This window comes from Tiliqua scincoides, chromosome 3, assembly GCF_035046505.1.
Source record: "Tiliqua scincoides isolate rTilSci1 chromosome 3, rTilSci1.hap2, whole genome shotgun sequence".
NCBI lineage: Eukaryota > Metazoa > Chordata > Lepidosauria > Squamata > Scincidae > Tiliqua > Tiliqua scincoides.
The window spans coordinates 231,598,358-231,613,570 of record NC_089823.1 but is presented as its reverse complement, the minus strand read 5'-3'; the positions used below and the strand labels follow the sequence as shown (position 1 = coordinate 231,613,570).

At 51.1% G+C, this 15,213-nt stretch overlaps 1 protein-coding gene across 1 annotated transcript; it reads right to left on the bottom strand.

The window, feature by feature from the left end:
* Window positions 1–359: 359 nt before the first annotated feature.
* SOX2 (SRY-box transcription factor 2) lies at window positions 360–1,334 on the bottom strand. Its single transcript, XM_066621165.1, has one exon. The coding sequence runs from the start codon at window positions 1,329–1,331 to the stop codon at window positions 360–362; it is 972 nt and encodes a 323-aa protein (XP_066477262.1). The 5' UTR covers window positions 1,332–1,334.
* Between the last annotated feature and the right edge of the window lie 13,879 nt (window positions 1,335–15,213).

The window sequence follows — 15,213 nt, the reverse complement described above, 5'->3', positions numbered from 1 at the left end:
TTCAAAAACAAAACTTCCTGCCAGGCAGGGCTTCCTCTGGCACCTCGGAGGAGGGAGACGAAGAGTGTGGAGCCGGATCCCTTTCCAGAGCGGGGAGGGGGAGGGCAGGGAGGGGAGGGGGAGGGAAAGGTCTCTGCAAGTTCCTAGGTGGGCTTCGATTCTGCCTGTGGTTCGCTTTCCCCCCACCCAGTTTCTCTCTGTACAAAAATAGCGCCCCCCCCCGCAGAAAAAGAGGAGAGGAGGGCAAAGGCCCGAAAGGCGGCACTTGTAGGAAAAGTCTGTGGGTCGCGGTGGGTCCCGCCGCGCCCCTCCTTCCTCCCGCCGGCCGGCCGGCCCGCCCGCCCGCGCGCCCGCCCGCCTTACATGTGCGACAGGGGCAGCGTGCCGTTGATGGCGGTGCCGGGCACGGGCGCGTTCTGGTAGTGCTGCGACATGTGCAGTCTGCTGGGCGCGGCGGGCTCGGCCACCTCGGCGCCGGGCAGGTACATGCTGATCATGTCCCGGAGGTCGCCGGCCTGGCAGGGCGCGCGCGAGTGCGAGGAGGAGGTGACCACGGGCGGGCTGGCGCTGGCCTCCGTCTTGACCACGGAGCCCATGGAGCCCAGCGCCATGCCCGGCGCGCCCGCCTGCTGCGCCGAGTAGGACATGCCGCCGTAGCCGGGCGAGCCGTTCATGTAGCCCTGCGAGCCGCCCATGGAGTTGTACTGCAGCGCGCCCACGTCGTAGCGGTGCATGGGCTGCATCTGGGCGGCGGCGGCGCCGTGCGCGCCCAGGCCCGGGTGCTGCGCGTAGCCCAGCTGCTCCTGCATCATGCCGTAGCCGCCGTTGCTCCAGCCGTTCATGTGCGCGTAGCTGTCCATGCGCTGGTTGACGCCCGCCGCGCCCAGCGAGCCCCCCACGCCCACGCCCGCGCCCACGCCCAGCGCGTTGGAGCCGGGCGCCAGCAGCGCGCCGGGCAGCGTGTACTTGTCCTTCTTGAGCAGCGTCTTGGTCTTCCTGCGCGGCCGGTACTTGTAATCCGGGTGCTCCTTCATGTGCAGGGCGCGCAGCCGCTTGGCCTCGTCGATGAAGGGCCGCTTCTCCGCCTCCGACAGCAGCTTCCACTCGGCCCCGAGGCGCTTGCTGATCTCCGAGTTGTGCATCTTGGGGTTCTCCTGGGCCATCTTGCGCCGCTGCCCGCGCGACCACACCATGAAGGCGTTCATGGGCCGCTTCACGCGGTCGGGGCTGTTCTTCTGGCCGGCCCCCGCCCCGCCGTTGCCCCCCGCGCCGCCCCCCGACGCCTGCTGGGGCGCGGGAGGCTTCAGCTCGGTCTCCATCATGTTGTACATTCACGCGGCCGGCCGGTCCCGGAGCCTCGCGAGCGGGGAGGGCGAGCGCTCCGCGGCCTCCCCAGAGACTGGGCGCGGGCGGGCGGGCGGGCGGGCAGCAGCCGAGACCTCTCCGGGGGGAGGGCAGCGCCCCCTCCCAGCCGAGCCTCCCGCGCCCGATCAGCGCCGGGATCTTCCCCTGCGCGCCCGCAGCGGCTCCCGGGCGGTCATTCGAGGGCAGTCATCGCGGGGCACTTCTGCGTCCTCTCCGGTGCCGGGCGCTCCGCGGGGAGAGGCTCGCGGCGCCCTCGCCGGCCTTTGTTTTGGCGCCCGCTCCGCTCTCCCCCTCGCCCGCTCCCGGCGCCTCTCTCTCCGCCTTGACAACTCCGGATACTTTTGGAACAAGTTAATAGACAACCGTCCATGTGACGGGCTTGTCGGGCATAAATGCGCTCGCCGCGGCCAATCAGCGCCGCCGCCGCCGCGCCAGCTCCAGCCTCCGCCTCGGGTTTTGCATGAAAGGAGGCGGGGCTCCCGCGCCCGCGCCCGGGACGGCTGGGGAGGCGGGTCTCGCAGGCAGGACCCTCCGGAGCTCCCGTGCAAGCAACAGGTCACGCACGCCGCGGGGAGGACGGGGTCAGCAGCGCCGCTGCTCGGGGTAAACAAAGCCCCAGCCCCACGCCGCTGCTTGCTGGCTGGCTGGCTGGCTGCAGGGGAGGGGGCGACTTGGGGGGGGAAGGCCCGTTCCGAGGGGCTGCAGGGTTCCTCTTCCCAGGACTGGGCAGGTTCCTCCCCCCCCCCACCGAGAACGCCCCCACTCGCAGCCCACGTCTCAGGCCCCAGGCCGGCTCCTCCCGTCTCAAGGATGCCTCCTCCAACTGGCTGCCCAGGCCGCTGGAAGGTGCCTCCACCAAAGTCCCATCCACCCGCACACGGGCCTTTCCTGGCAGTCCCGTCCCCGGAGGAGCGCAGTCCCTGTGGAGGCTGAGCACCCACGTCTGCTCGGAAGTCAGGCTCCTGGCACGCGGGGACACTCACTTCCAAGCCGGCAGCGGGCGTTAGGTCGGTGGAGCCACGACCCAGGGGCCCCTGCTGGAGCTGGAGACGCGCGAGGCTGCCAGCCCAGTCCCTCCGCGGGGCTTGCTTTCCCTCTCCACAAACACGCGTGGCGGGAGAACTGGCAGGCCCTTCCTCGGAGGTCAGAAGGCCCAGCAAACGAGTTCAGGATTCAGAACTCTGCGGCCCTCTGCGGCCCTCCTCTTGGCCTGTTATCCTCCGTCCATCGTTTCCGTCCTAATTAAAGGAGTTTTCTGCCCAGTAAGGCACTTTCCTGGGAGTAAGCTCCATTGACTATAATGGGACTTACTTCTGAGTAGACAGGCCTAGCACTGGGCTCTTACCCATTATCTGCCCACCTCCTTCTCCCTCAGTGAACCAATGGAGTATTTTAAGTAGGAAACTGTTGCGCTGAGTATTTCGGTCACAGAGCAGCCTGTTGGGATGGAGGAGGGCTGCTGTCCTTCTCCACTGACGCCAAAGTCCCGGAGGCCTCGCTGCCCCCTCGCCGCCCCCTCCCTCTGCTCCACGCTTCAAACCCACGCCAAGCTGTGCCCTGCGCCTCCCCTCCGCATCTGATCTTCTGAACCGAGGACCGTCCTCTGGTGGCTACTTTAAACCAAACACCATCACGAGAAACAAATAGATGCTTCTCTCCCTCCCCTCCCTGGCAGAGGGGGCTCCGCAAAGAGAGCACATCCCACCCCAGATGTCTCGGTGTGCACCCCTCCCCAATTCTCTTCTGTGCTTGGAAGGTGTGGCCTTCTTCCCCCCCCCCCCCATCAGGCAGGCCGGGGCAGCAGGTGCTCAGGTGCAAGACGCGGGGGAGCGGGAGAGTGGGACACGCGAGCACGCGCAGAGCCCGGACCTCGCGCGCCCTGCTCCCAGAGCCGTCTTTTTCGCGCGGGAGAGAGAGAAGCTTCCTGGGCGAGGCGGCAGGGACTACACGCGGCCAGGCAAAGCGCCGGCCAAGTTTGCTGGGAGGCTCTTGCTGGGACCTTCGTGGCTCAAACGCTCTTGACTCCGGAGGGAGGGAGGAGGAGGAGGAGGAGAAAGGGAAGCCCCCTTCCTGCCACCCCCGCTTCAGAAAGTGCTGAACATTCCCCCCCCCCCCCAATTCAATTCCAGAAGGGAAAATTCTCTTCTGGGGGCACGTTCCATTCGGTGGCCAACTCCGGAGAAGAGGCGCCCTCCTCCTCCTCCTCTCCCCGTCCGCGTTTCACGCCTTTCCTGCGTGCGTTTCCATGTGACGGTCCCCTATTCAGACCGCGGCAGAAACAATCCCTTGGCTACATCTGCTGGGAAAGTAAAGGGACAGACCCTCCTCCTCCTCCCCTAAACGGCTCCCAAACTTGGTTTGGACTTTGGACGGCAGCCTTCATTTGGGTGGGAAGTCAAAAGAAGGGGGGCATGGCCTTCCTCATGAACCCTGTGTGTGTGTGTGTGTGTGTGTGTGTGTGCGTGTGTGTGTGTTGTATAACTGTACCTAGTATATACTATAATGTTATAGATCACGCCTCTGAAGCATCCATCCTGTGATTGAGTCTGGAGAGTCAGACAACAGGAGTGGGGAACGTGTGGGCAGCCTTTCCGAACCTCCCATCTGGTCGGGGGTTCTTGTCTCCAGCAGGCCAGGGGTCTGCAACGCATACGGGGCACAAAAGAACAGGAGGAACCGCTGGAAGGGCATCCGGGCCTTGGGAAGGCGGGCGGGGGTTTGACGGATGGGCTCGTTGCGCCCCCTACCGGCCAATTTTCCTTTCCCCCTCAACGCAGAAATCCCCTCCGCAACGATCCTTCACAAGGCCCCGCAGAGGACAGCAGGTGACCGTGTGCTGGCTCGTTGGGCAACTCGTGAAATGCCTGCCTGATCCCGGCGAGACGCTCCGTTTTGACCAGTCCCAGGAAAGCGGCGGATCTTCCAGAAACTCCCGTTCCCGCCCCTGAAGCGGTCTGGGTCCCAAATGGGAAGCGGAGCGCCTTCAGTGGCTTCCTTGAGCGCCGCTTCCCGGGCTGGCTTGACTGCCAACTCACCAGGATCGAGGCCCTGACGCTTCCCCCAGTGGCAGGAAAGAGGCAGCAAACGCTGAGCTGCCCCCCCCCCGCCCCGCAGGCATCCAGAACGCTGCTAATTGTCCAGACACCATATTTAACTTTGTTGTTGTTTATACTTCAGCCTAAATAGTTGATAACGTCCTTTAAAAATCTTATGGATAATTAAGTTCGAAGAAAAGGGGTGGGTGTGGGAGGTGGGAATTTTGTCTCTCTTAATACAATGAGGACTGATGGTTGGTGAGGAATTTGTGTGTGTGTGTTTTAACTCCCTTGTAGACAGAGAGTAAGGCAGACTCTGTGAATTGGGGAAAGGGGAGGCTGAGGAATGATTCCCCCCCCCCCATTGATAGATGCTTTTAATGGCACTGAACTCTATAATAACACAGTTAAGAGGTGAAAGTGGCTGGTGGGGTTCTCTGTTAATTGCATTTATCATCTAAATAAGGTATGGAACTACCTCACAATTGCGTTATCACGAGTATTTACCGCTTTCTTTTAATTAGCCCTGTTTTCCTTATCAGTGCAGTGAACTGTCTCCGGCATATATACATAATAATACGCTATACAAAAAGGAGATAAAGGCGATCGCGCTTCTCAGGTGCCCCACCTGGCCCCCTCCCTTCTTCTCCTAGGTGTGCACGACTCTGTCTGGCGAGCTGGGCTCCCTTTTACAAACAATATTTGCGCGCACAGAAGTGGAGACAGGCGGAGGGAGCTGGAGGCATTATCCTCCTCGTCAGACTAGCAGCACCCCATTCATTCCCCCCTCCCCCGCACATCCCATGGTAGGATATAGACATAATAGAAAGGAAAGCCTGCAGAGCGACGTTTTAATCTGAATGAATTTGAGATTCGTGGCCTTTGGTATCATTTATGGAAATGAAATAAACAGGGTTTTCTGCCCAATGTTTCCCAGCGATTGAAGGTACAGAAGGAGAAGGAGGAGAGGAGGAACGACACGATGAGCTGATCAACAAGAGTGCCTGTGAACGTGTGAATCCAGTGCCTCAGATCTGTATTTATTTGCTTTCTGATCTAAACTGCCACTTAACTCAGAAAAGCCCTGGATATGTCTAACCTGGCACAGCCCCTAAAAATGAGTGGGGGAGGGGGTTGCGCTTTGAGGTGGGGAGCCATACTTCTCTCTCAAAAAAAGGTTTGTTCCCAACTCAGTCATCAAGCCCAAACTTTTCCAGCAATCTTGGGGGGATGGAATGATTGCACCCCCTCCCCTCTCTCTTTGGTCCTTAGCAGCAAATAGAGGTTTAACTTGCAGCAATTAGGCGGGAACTAGCCAAGCATCTGACTATTATGATGCTCGTTAAAAACCCTTCTTTTCTACATCTGCATTTGAGTGTGTTCTCCTGCACTCTTAATCTTCTTATGGAAATGAAGGCGAACGGCAGGGAACCAGCGGAGACTTAGAGAATGTCCTTGTTAGGATAGAATTTCTCAGCATTGTTAATTAGCAGAGTTTGACGACCACCAGTATTGGGGTGGGGGTGGGGTGGGGGAAACTCTGTTTAACTACTCACAAACCTTGGGGCTAGGAAGAGCCTCGCTCCTTCTTTTCTTTTTTTTAATTCTGCAATTAAAAACAAGGGGAAACCCCCTCTGAAAAGAATCTCTGCTTGACAGTCAGGGGCTCGGAGAATTTTCATCTCCCTGTGAAATAATTACTGCCTTGATAACTCAATTTTCTGCAAAATGTCAACCGGTGAGCTCCAAAGTTTATTTCATCACCCCAAACTAAAGCACTTGTTTTGTTTTGTTTCAAATCACATCTAAGGAGTTAACAAATATCCCTTTTCATCCAGGAGAAATTTGAATACTCAAGAAAAAAAATCACATTTAGGCAGCGTTCTTTTAAAAAATAAAATTCCCCACCATAGTCTGTCTTCAGCACTGCAGGAGGAATTTGGTATGGCGCAGTGGTCCAGAAGGAGGAGAGGAAGAAATGTTTGCAAAACCAGATTCATATAATAAATCCATTAGAAGAAAGGGCCACGCAGAGGAGAAGGCAGAATTCAAGAAAGGGATATTTCATCTGTCTCTGATAAAAATGTCCTATTGTAATTAATCCCTGTTTGATAGAATTCCCCCTCAAATAATGCAGAGCCCTGCTGTCTTTTAAAAGTGTGAAACCTTGGAAGCTAAACAAATAAGCAAAAGTATCCTTGGAGCCCACTGCAGGCCAACAATAAGGGCAATACAGAAGGTTCAGTGTCATTACACCACCAAAGACTGAAACTTGTCAATATGCATTTGGTCCGTTGTTCTGAAATGTATCATACAACACTGTTCATGTTCCATTACCCACAATATTATCTCTTCATACTGAAGTTTAATATATGAAATTATATTTGTTATTTATTGCTTAAAACTGTTTAGATGAGCTGTCTATTATGTTGCATTCCATCAGCTATACACAAGTATGATACTAGCTATGCTGTGGTATGCATATACTTATAATATGGGTCAGATACTCTTTGTAGCATGGCCAAAACACTTTGAAGGTGCACTAAGGAGGTGGATTTCCATTGGGATGTCACTAAGCATTTCCTTACTGGAATAAAGAGAAATATGCTTTCATCTGAAGATGATATAGGTCAAGGCCTATATTTTCTCCCACATCAATACTCTCCTATTAGTAGGAAGCACAACTCACTCACAGCACAGTCCTAGGCATGTCTACTCAAAAGTAAGTCCCATTGTATTCAATCGGTCTTACTCCCAGGAAAGTGTGTATAGGATTGTAGCCTCATTCACTATATTGTAAATGAACTTTGCCCCTGAAAGAAAGAAAGAAAGAAAGAAAGAAAGAAAGAAAGAAAGAAAGAAAGAAAGAAAGAAAGAAAGAAAGAAAGAAAGAAAGAAAGAAAGAAAGAAAGAAAATATTTTGTGGTGAAGGGCTAGGTCTGCAACTCAACAGTCACTCCACTCCTCCATGATGCCTTCCCCCCACTGGTTCTTTCCCACCAAAATCAAACCCTTATTACCAAATAATTAACCGGAATAGTCATGATTTTAGGTAAGGAAATAAGTTGAGAAACAAAAACTCCCGAATAAACTCCTTCATGGAGATGGATACAGGCAGAAGAGGTTTGCTCTAAAAATAGGATTGAAGGGGAGGAAAAGAAATCTGGACAACTTTGAGAAAACCACAGGTTTTCAGGTAAGCACCTGTTCAAGCGGCTGGGCACAGTGTCTGGGTGCTGGACTGTTTAGCAAACCATTCTCAAATACCCCCATCAATTTCAGAGATTACTCCAGAGTTAGGAATTTGATGATCGCAACCTTTAAGACAGAAGATCACAGCTTCCTACTCCAGATTAATGAATCTGGAGTATTAATGAATCTGGAGTAGTCCCTGGGGGATATAAGATCACACACGTAAATGCTCGTGTTAATTTATTCAAAGTAAATTCCATCCTCAATTTCCTGCTCTTAGTCACTGATAAGAATTTCCACACAACTATGCACTTGTCAAAGGAGGAGGGAGGGAGGGAGGGGGGGAGAGATTAACTATTTTGATACTGAGCTTGTCTTTGTCCCAATCCCAAACCCATTTCTTTGGAAATAAATTACATAGAATTTCAGATCGCACCCAAAGTATGTATAGGATCGTTTGCTTCCCCCTGGAAAGCAATTTACATTCAATTCACGTGGGACTTACTTCTGAGTAAACGTGTTTAAGATTGTGTTGGTCCAAGGAGTAAAGATAAATGATCTGAAATAGAAGGTCTTGCAAGTAATTGCAGTAAAGTGGATTAGAATCCTCACTCCACTTCTAAAAATGTATTGTGTGAGGACACAGCGAGCTCCTAACCCCTTACCCCGCTTGACCAGCCTGACTTGGGTAGGGTGGTTAATGACTGTTCAAGGATAAGGAATTCTCCCTATATATTGCCTACATCCTTGCACCAAGATCCTAGAGAGGTTTCATAGAGCTAAGTGCCATAGGATTCAGCGAGAGTCACTTCCAAGTATTCTGAGGCAGGTGGGGTCCTTAAAACCCTTGCAATTTCCGCCTCTTAATAACACCTTTCGGGTCCTCTCTCTTTCCCATGGCTCGCCTCCTCCGCACTACTTTTAAGGATCACATCCTTGCTTTAAAAGACACACACACACACACACACACACACACACACACACTTTGAAAACAAAATGCAAAAACTCAACATCAGGAGAACTTTGGGAGGAACTCCAGATCCCTCTGGCCAGCGTCCTCCCCCTCCCCCTCAATGAATGGGAAGGAGTAAACAGTCTTCCCCCACCGAAACGGCTTACAGCCCAATCCGTGTCTACTCAGAAGTGAGTTCCATTGAGTTCAATGGGGCTGACTTCCAGGAAAGCATGCATAGGATTGCAGCCTTCAACTCATGAGCAACGAGCCTGGAAGCGACCCCCACTGAACTCGTTGGTGGGAAGGAAGCACCTTCGGGTTCAGTGAGACCCAAGGTGAGGCTGCACCGGGGTGTAAGGAAGCCCCACACCCCATCCCCAACAGGGTCTGCTCTCAGGGAGCGTCTTCCAGGCTCCGGACGAACCACCCTAAGGCCAGCCGGACCCCGATTGGGAAGCTGGCCATCGCCTAGCTTTGACTCGCAAGCAGGCGCGGACCAGAACCGCGAGAGTCCACCTGGCGAGCCACGCGGGTGCGGGGACTTGACGGGCAGCGGAGAGGACGACCAGGGCAGTGATCGCGAAGCAGTCCCGACCGAGACCCAGCAAAGAACACGCGGACACAAAGGGGCGCGAGTGCTCCCGAGGCCCCCCCCCACGACTCCCCCTGTTCCCAGCCCGCACCCCAGATCCTTCCGACTTCAGCTGGGCCACGGACAAGCCTTCCTGCCGGCCACTAACCGGACGGTCGGAGTGTCAACCGGATTGGAGTCGGCTGATCTTGCTTTCTAGAAAGGAGTTCTATGGGGGGTGAGGTTCTGGGGTCTGAACTGGACTGCACCAGTTCTCTAAGGGAGAGGCCTTTCCTGGTCACCTCCAAGGCTCCGAATCCCATCCGCCTCTCAGTGGCTTTCAGTGCCATTTGTGTTTGCCGGACTGCGAGGACTTCCTTCCGCCCCGTTTCAAGGAATTGCCTGGAGATCAGGCAGGTTGGTCCCAATCCAAGGAGGCTGAAGCCAACAAGGGGCAGCAAAGGTTGTTCCTTTGTTCAGGCTCCAGACTGTGCTTGGCGGATCAGGGGCTGCGTTAGTTCCCCCACTGCGTCCTCCAGACCTCCTTGTCCACAAGGGCCTAAGGTGGGCATAGTACAGTCACAAAAGAAGCACAAGTGCTCTTCAGGAAAGGCCTCGTTCTCTGGCTGCACCTGCGATGGCGTAGTGTGACTGACTGCAGGCTTCCCGCGCAGGGCCGTGGATTTACTGTGATGTTGTCCTGTTCCTCACTTTGTTGGATGCTCTGGGCCTCTCTGGAACACAAGCCTGCGATCTGAATGGTCTTTACCTATCCTAATTAATAACAACAGACACACATGGATAGCTCTGATCTGGCAGCGTTGCCAAAGACTGCAATATGGAGTTCTTTGACAGAGCCAGACAGGAAGACGCGCTTTCAGGTGGCAGAGGTCTTTACCCCAGAGAGGTCCGTCATAGCGCAATGCACCTAAGCCTGTCTCCTTAATAAGTCTCGCGGAGTCACCTTATCCCATAAACAGATGTCATATAATAGAGCAGACAACAAGTTCATCTATGGTCTACTCTGACCAGTAACTGCTCTACAAAGTTTCAAGTAGAGGCCTTTTCCAGTCCCCAAAGACTCCACACCTTCCATACAGAAAGTGGCATCGTTTTATAAGAGCACCCCTCCCCCACCAAGATAGGGGATGGTCTTTCAATCTGGCACAGTGCTTCTCAAAAACTGTGGGTTGGTCATGAGCCGATTTCACTAGGTTGGTCATGAGCCAATTTCAGATGGGTCCCCATTCATTCAATATTTTATTTTTAATATATTAGACTTGATGCTGCCGTGGTATGTGACTGCATTTGGGGAAATGTTACAGACCTGTACAAGCTACTATGTATATTCCCTTAACAATGACAGTCAATGGAACTTACTCCTGGATAAGTGTGGGTAGGATTGCAGCCTAGGATTGTTAAAAAATTTTCCTGCTTGATGATGTAGCTTCCGGTCACGACATCACTTCCGTGGGTCCTGACAGATTCTCATTCTAAAAAGCGGGTCCCAGTGCTAAATGTGTGAGAACCACTGACCTAGTACCAGCGTGAGAAGTAAAATGTACTGTATATGTTTTCAAGTTTAGGAACAGGAGAGTTCACAAGATAATGCTCAGTGCCCCAAATCCATCATCCAGACCCAGTGTTGAATGAGCTTGGCATATATAAAAATTGCTAGCAAAAACAGAGTGGATGGCCTATGGAAGTTAGAACATTTGGGTGGCGGCTGGCTTCACTCCAATCATGTGCTCCTTGGACGCCCCTTTGTTCAGAAAATGACACGGTTTTCATTTCAGGTGTGACTGCTGCACCCAAAAAACGGGCGTCTAGAGTTTGAAGGAACGAATGTTAAATGTAAAGAAAAACACTTGTCAGTTAACAAGTGAATCTGTATTTTAAACCCATTCTTTAAAATAATCTGAGGCCTTACTCCAGCCTACACTGCCAGAGTAGTGCCAGAGATGCCATCAGAGATGGCAAGGGGTCTTTTCTAGGTTCTAGGATAGTTAGATAGATAGATAGATAGATGACACTTTTCTTATTTTATAATTAACTGCTTTAATGACAACATAAAAAAACTTATTAAACTTATAATTAAGATTTAATAAAGTTTGATTTTTAGAAAAACAGATACAATGTCCTCATTCCGTCTTTGATCCATTTTCATCAACTAAGGCTGTTCCTTTAATCAAGTATGTGGCTGCATGGATTTTATTTTCTTCTTATTTGGATTTTATTATTAATTTTGTTTTATTGTTAATTTTCCCTTTAATTTTAAAGGGAAAGTGGAACATAAAATCCTATCTATCTATCTATCTATCTATCTATCTATCTATCTATCTATCTATCTATCTATCTATCTATCTATCTATCTATCTCTCTCTCTCTCTCTCTCTCTCTCTCTCTCTCTCTCTCTCTATCTATCTATCTATCTATCTATCTATCTATCTTGTTCCCATAAGATTGGAATCCAAGGAAAATTGGCACTCAGTAGGGATGGATAAGGAAGCACACACTCCTATTTATTGGCAGTTGGATTAAAGGCAACCTACTAGTCTGATTACTTGAGTGCAAATTTCCCTTGAGAGCCATACCTTCTGAAGGAGGAATGTCTGGTGGGAACTGGGTGCATTCCTTTTAGGTGATGACCTAGAGTCCTAGACCCAGCATCAGGTTCACTGGCCTTCACTCCCAAAGAGTTGTTCTCAACTGGTTTGAAGGCTGGGCCATCAGTCCCGCTGATCTCCACAAGTCACAAATAGATTTTTCACCCTCACACCTGGACTTGACTGAGTTGGGAATTTCAGTTCTCTGTTTTCAGGAATGGGGGGGGGGGGCTGGTTCTGTTTCTTAAATAAGCCTCCCCCCCCCCCAGCCTCAAGGCAAAAAGAGACACATTTCAACTAGGCCTGCAGCGCGGTTCCCGAGCGATCCTAACTGGAGTGGCTCCACAAACTCCCGGAGAATGCGCTTGCACAGGATCGGGGCATTCAGACACGACCCGCGCTCTCTATGTGGACATCACCGGCGCGCCCGCGGAGGATGCAAAGGGGATCACCGGTTTTTCAAGAGCAGCCCCTAATCTCTGGTTGGAAGGTGAGCCCCAGTTTTGGGGGGGGGGCGCTTCGCAACTGAACAGCTGAGTCGGGGACAGAGACGTTCCCCGCAGAGGCTCCTGTCAAAGGGGGGGGGGGAATGCTCACGCCCCGGCCACAGATCCCCGCTGACCCTCGTTGCATTGCAGACACGAACTGAGAGCGAACTCGAGGAAGACCTTCAGCCCACCCCCCCACAAGCGACAGCAATAGATCAGCGCCGTGTCAGTTTCACTGGTTTCCTCTTGCCCCCTCCAGTCCAGGCTCCGACCATCTGGGCACACCACTGCCCAATTAACTGCCACAGACTCGGGGCCAGGCGCGATCCCAGGCAGCACATCCAGCCAGAGGTGGGATCACGAAAGGGACGTGCGGTGGGTGAGGAGGCAGGTGAGGCAGGTGAGGCAGAGCCTCCCACCGGAATCCTCCGAAAAGCGCCCTCTCAACGCAGGCGCTCTGCGTGGGTTGAGAGCGCTCGCGCACCTCACACAGCAGCTGTGCTTTTCGGAGGACTCTGGCGGGGAGGCTCTGCCTCACCTGCCTCCCCATCCACCAGGCACGCCGCCACATCCCAGTGAAGTCAATGGCAAGACTTCCATTGAACTGAATGGTGCCCATCGTTTTGTGGCCCTACATATCATAAAGCAAACATTTAGGGAATTGCAAACTGGTGTAAACGGCCTGAAAAAGAAACTCACCCTCCTTCCCACAGAAAGAAAGATTCTGAGCCTCCTCGGAGGTATGTGAGGTTCATTGGCATGAATGGGGCCTACTTGCAAGTAAAAGTGTTTACAATCCAGATATACACAATTATACTTGTGTGTGTGTGTGTGTGGGGGGGAGATTCTCATTAGTTAGCAAAACACATTTACTCAGAAGGCCCAAAGATTTCAGTGGTATTTACTCAGAAGGAACAACACTCCTGATGCTGGGGAGTGGCCCTTTCAGAATGGAGGAAGGTTTTGTTTTTTAATTGGCTTGCATGGATATATTTGGTATATAATTTTTGAGTTGCTTTTTAAACTTGATGTTATGCTTAGTTCTGATTTTTCTCACATGTTATACATTGCTTTGAACACATCGCTGAAAAGCAGTCTACATGTCTGTGAAATGGATAAATACTGTACGTTGTGCACAGGATGGTGGTTTCTTCTGATATAGAAATGAAAAAATAAAAAAAAACTAAAGATACAAAGCATATTTCCCTGAGCTCCAGTCCTATAGGACAGAGGTCAGTCAAAATCTGGAAATAAGCAATTTCTCTCATTTTCTCTGACTTCTATTGACACATTTATTTATTCCATATTGTCAGATAAAATAAATAAACTCTCCAAACACTATTAACTAATATCACATGTACAGAAATATACCTGGTTTCATTATTGTACATGGTGAGTTTTTTAAATCAAAATTTCAAATTTGATTGGTAAAAGAACACCTGTTGGCAAGGATATTTTTCCCACCCCTCAGGACGGATTTTGAAATATGGACATAAGAATTTCATCCTAATTGCATCTTTTCCAGTCATCTTTCTGTCCCTTCTGTTGTTTATTAAGAGCAATGCATGGACTTGACTTTTGACTGACGTTGCAATTTTCCAGATGAAATGATTTAAGTGATCATAATCCATCTACTTATCCCCTTCACTGAAAATTAATTCCTAAACGAAAACAGCAATAAAAGTTCTTACACTGATGTTTACGGATATAAAAACTATGCGCATGTCTTAAAAATATATATATTTTTACTTAATTTAAAAACTGACAGAAGAGGCAGCATTTTGTCCTCCTTGAGTAGGATCTGGGTTGGATTCTCGACAAGGAAACTTTGACAAACGCCGCGTGTGGCACACAAGTCGCTCGCCTCTCCTTGGATTTTAATTGCCATCCTGCTTTATCTTGTTAAGTTTGCGAAACTGTGTGTGGAAGACACCGAACTCCACACCCAAGAACAAGGTTATTGCTGCACGCAGGACTGGCGCTGTGGCCAACAGGGGGCGCTGAGACATCCTGCTCAGCCCCCGCCTCTCATCTAAGCCCATAACAACCCCGGAAGAAGCGGGTACAAGCTTGCAAGCTTAGCAGGGTCGAGTACAGATCTTTAGTCCTCATGGATAAAAAGAGATTAAAGGCTAACTTCTCTCTCCCTCTCCCTCTTTCTCCCTCTTTCCTTCTTTCTGTATCAATTTTAACCAACTACGAAAATGTAGAGCTTTTATCCTTTGAAGTCCCCCTAGAAAGAAACTGTTACATCAGCTGGAAAATTACATCGTTTGCAGAGCCAACAAATCTAGCATGAAGTGGGGGAAATAATTTAATTAATAAATGATCTTCCTTAGAGGCACTTAAAAAAAAAAAAAACGCATCCTGATCTTTGCCTCCCCTTCTTTCTCTCCCCTCCCTCTTTCCCCCACCCTCAACCAGAGCAGTCCCTTCTTCCTGACTGCCAGTGCATCTGATTAAATGTATCAAACAAAAATAAAATAACTCCACGTTAAAGTCTCTTCTTGTGTCTTGTTTGCAGGCTACCTTTCTAATACGAGGACATTTATTCTCCCCATGAATGTATTTCATGTAAAAAGGGGAGGGGGTTCGAGATTGTAAAAAGGGGAGGGGGTTCGAGATAAAAGCCAGATCATTGGGGGGGGGGGGAAACTAAAATGAAATTCTAAGTCAAATGTTGTACGCGGACCCATTTATGATAGGGAAGCCTAAATAAAATGGTAACGGCCAACCCACCCCCACTTTAAAAAGCCCCTCTTCACCTGTATTTAAATAGCACGTCTTTAATTACAGCGGTCGGGGATGTATGAGGCTGAAATGAAATTAGCAGTCATTACCAGCCCCTTTAACTCCGTGGTGCTTTTGATCAGCGCTAAATTAGCTTCCCAGTCCTAACAAAGGCTCTATAGCAAGCAGTGGGCTGTAAATAAGACAGCTCGACCTGCCCTCAACACCTTTTCTCTTGTCAATCACAGCTCCGTCATTCAACCCGAGATTA

Bases quoted from the DNA above. Each gene is read 5' to 3' on its own strand.
- SOX2 (XM_066621165.1), bottom strand. From the start codon at position 1,331: ATGTACAACATGATGGAGACCGAGCTGAAGCCTCCCGCGCCCCAGCAG.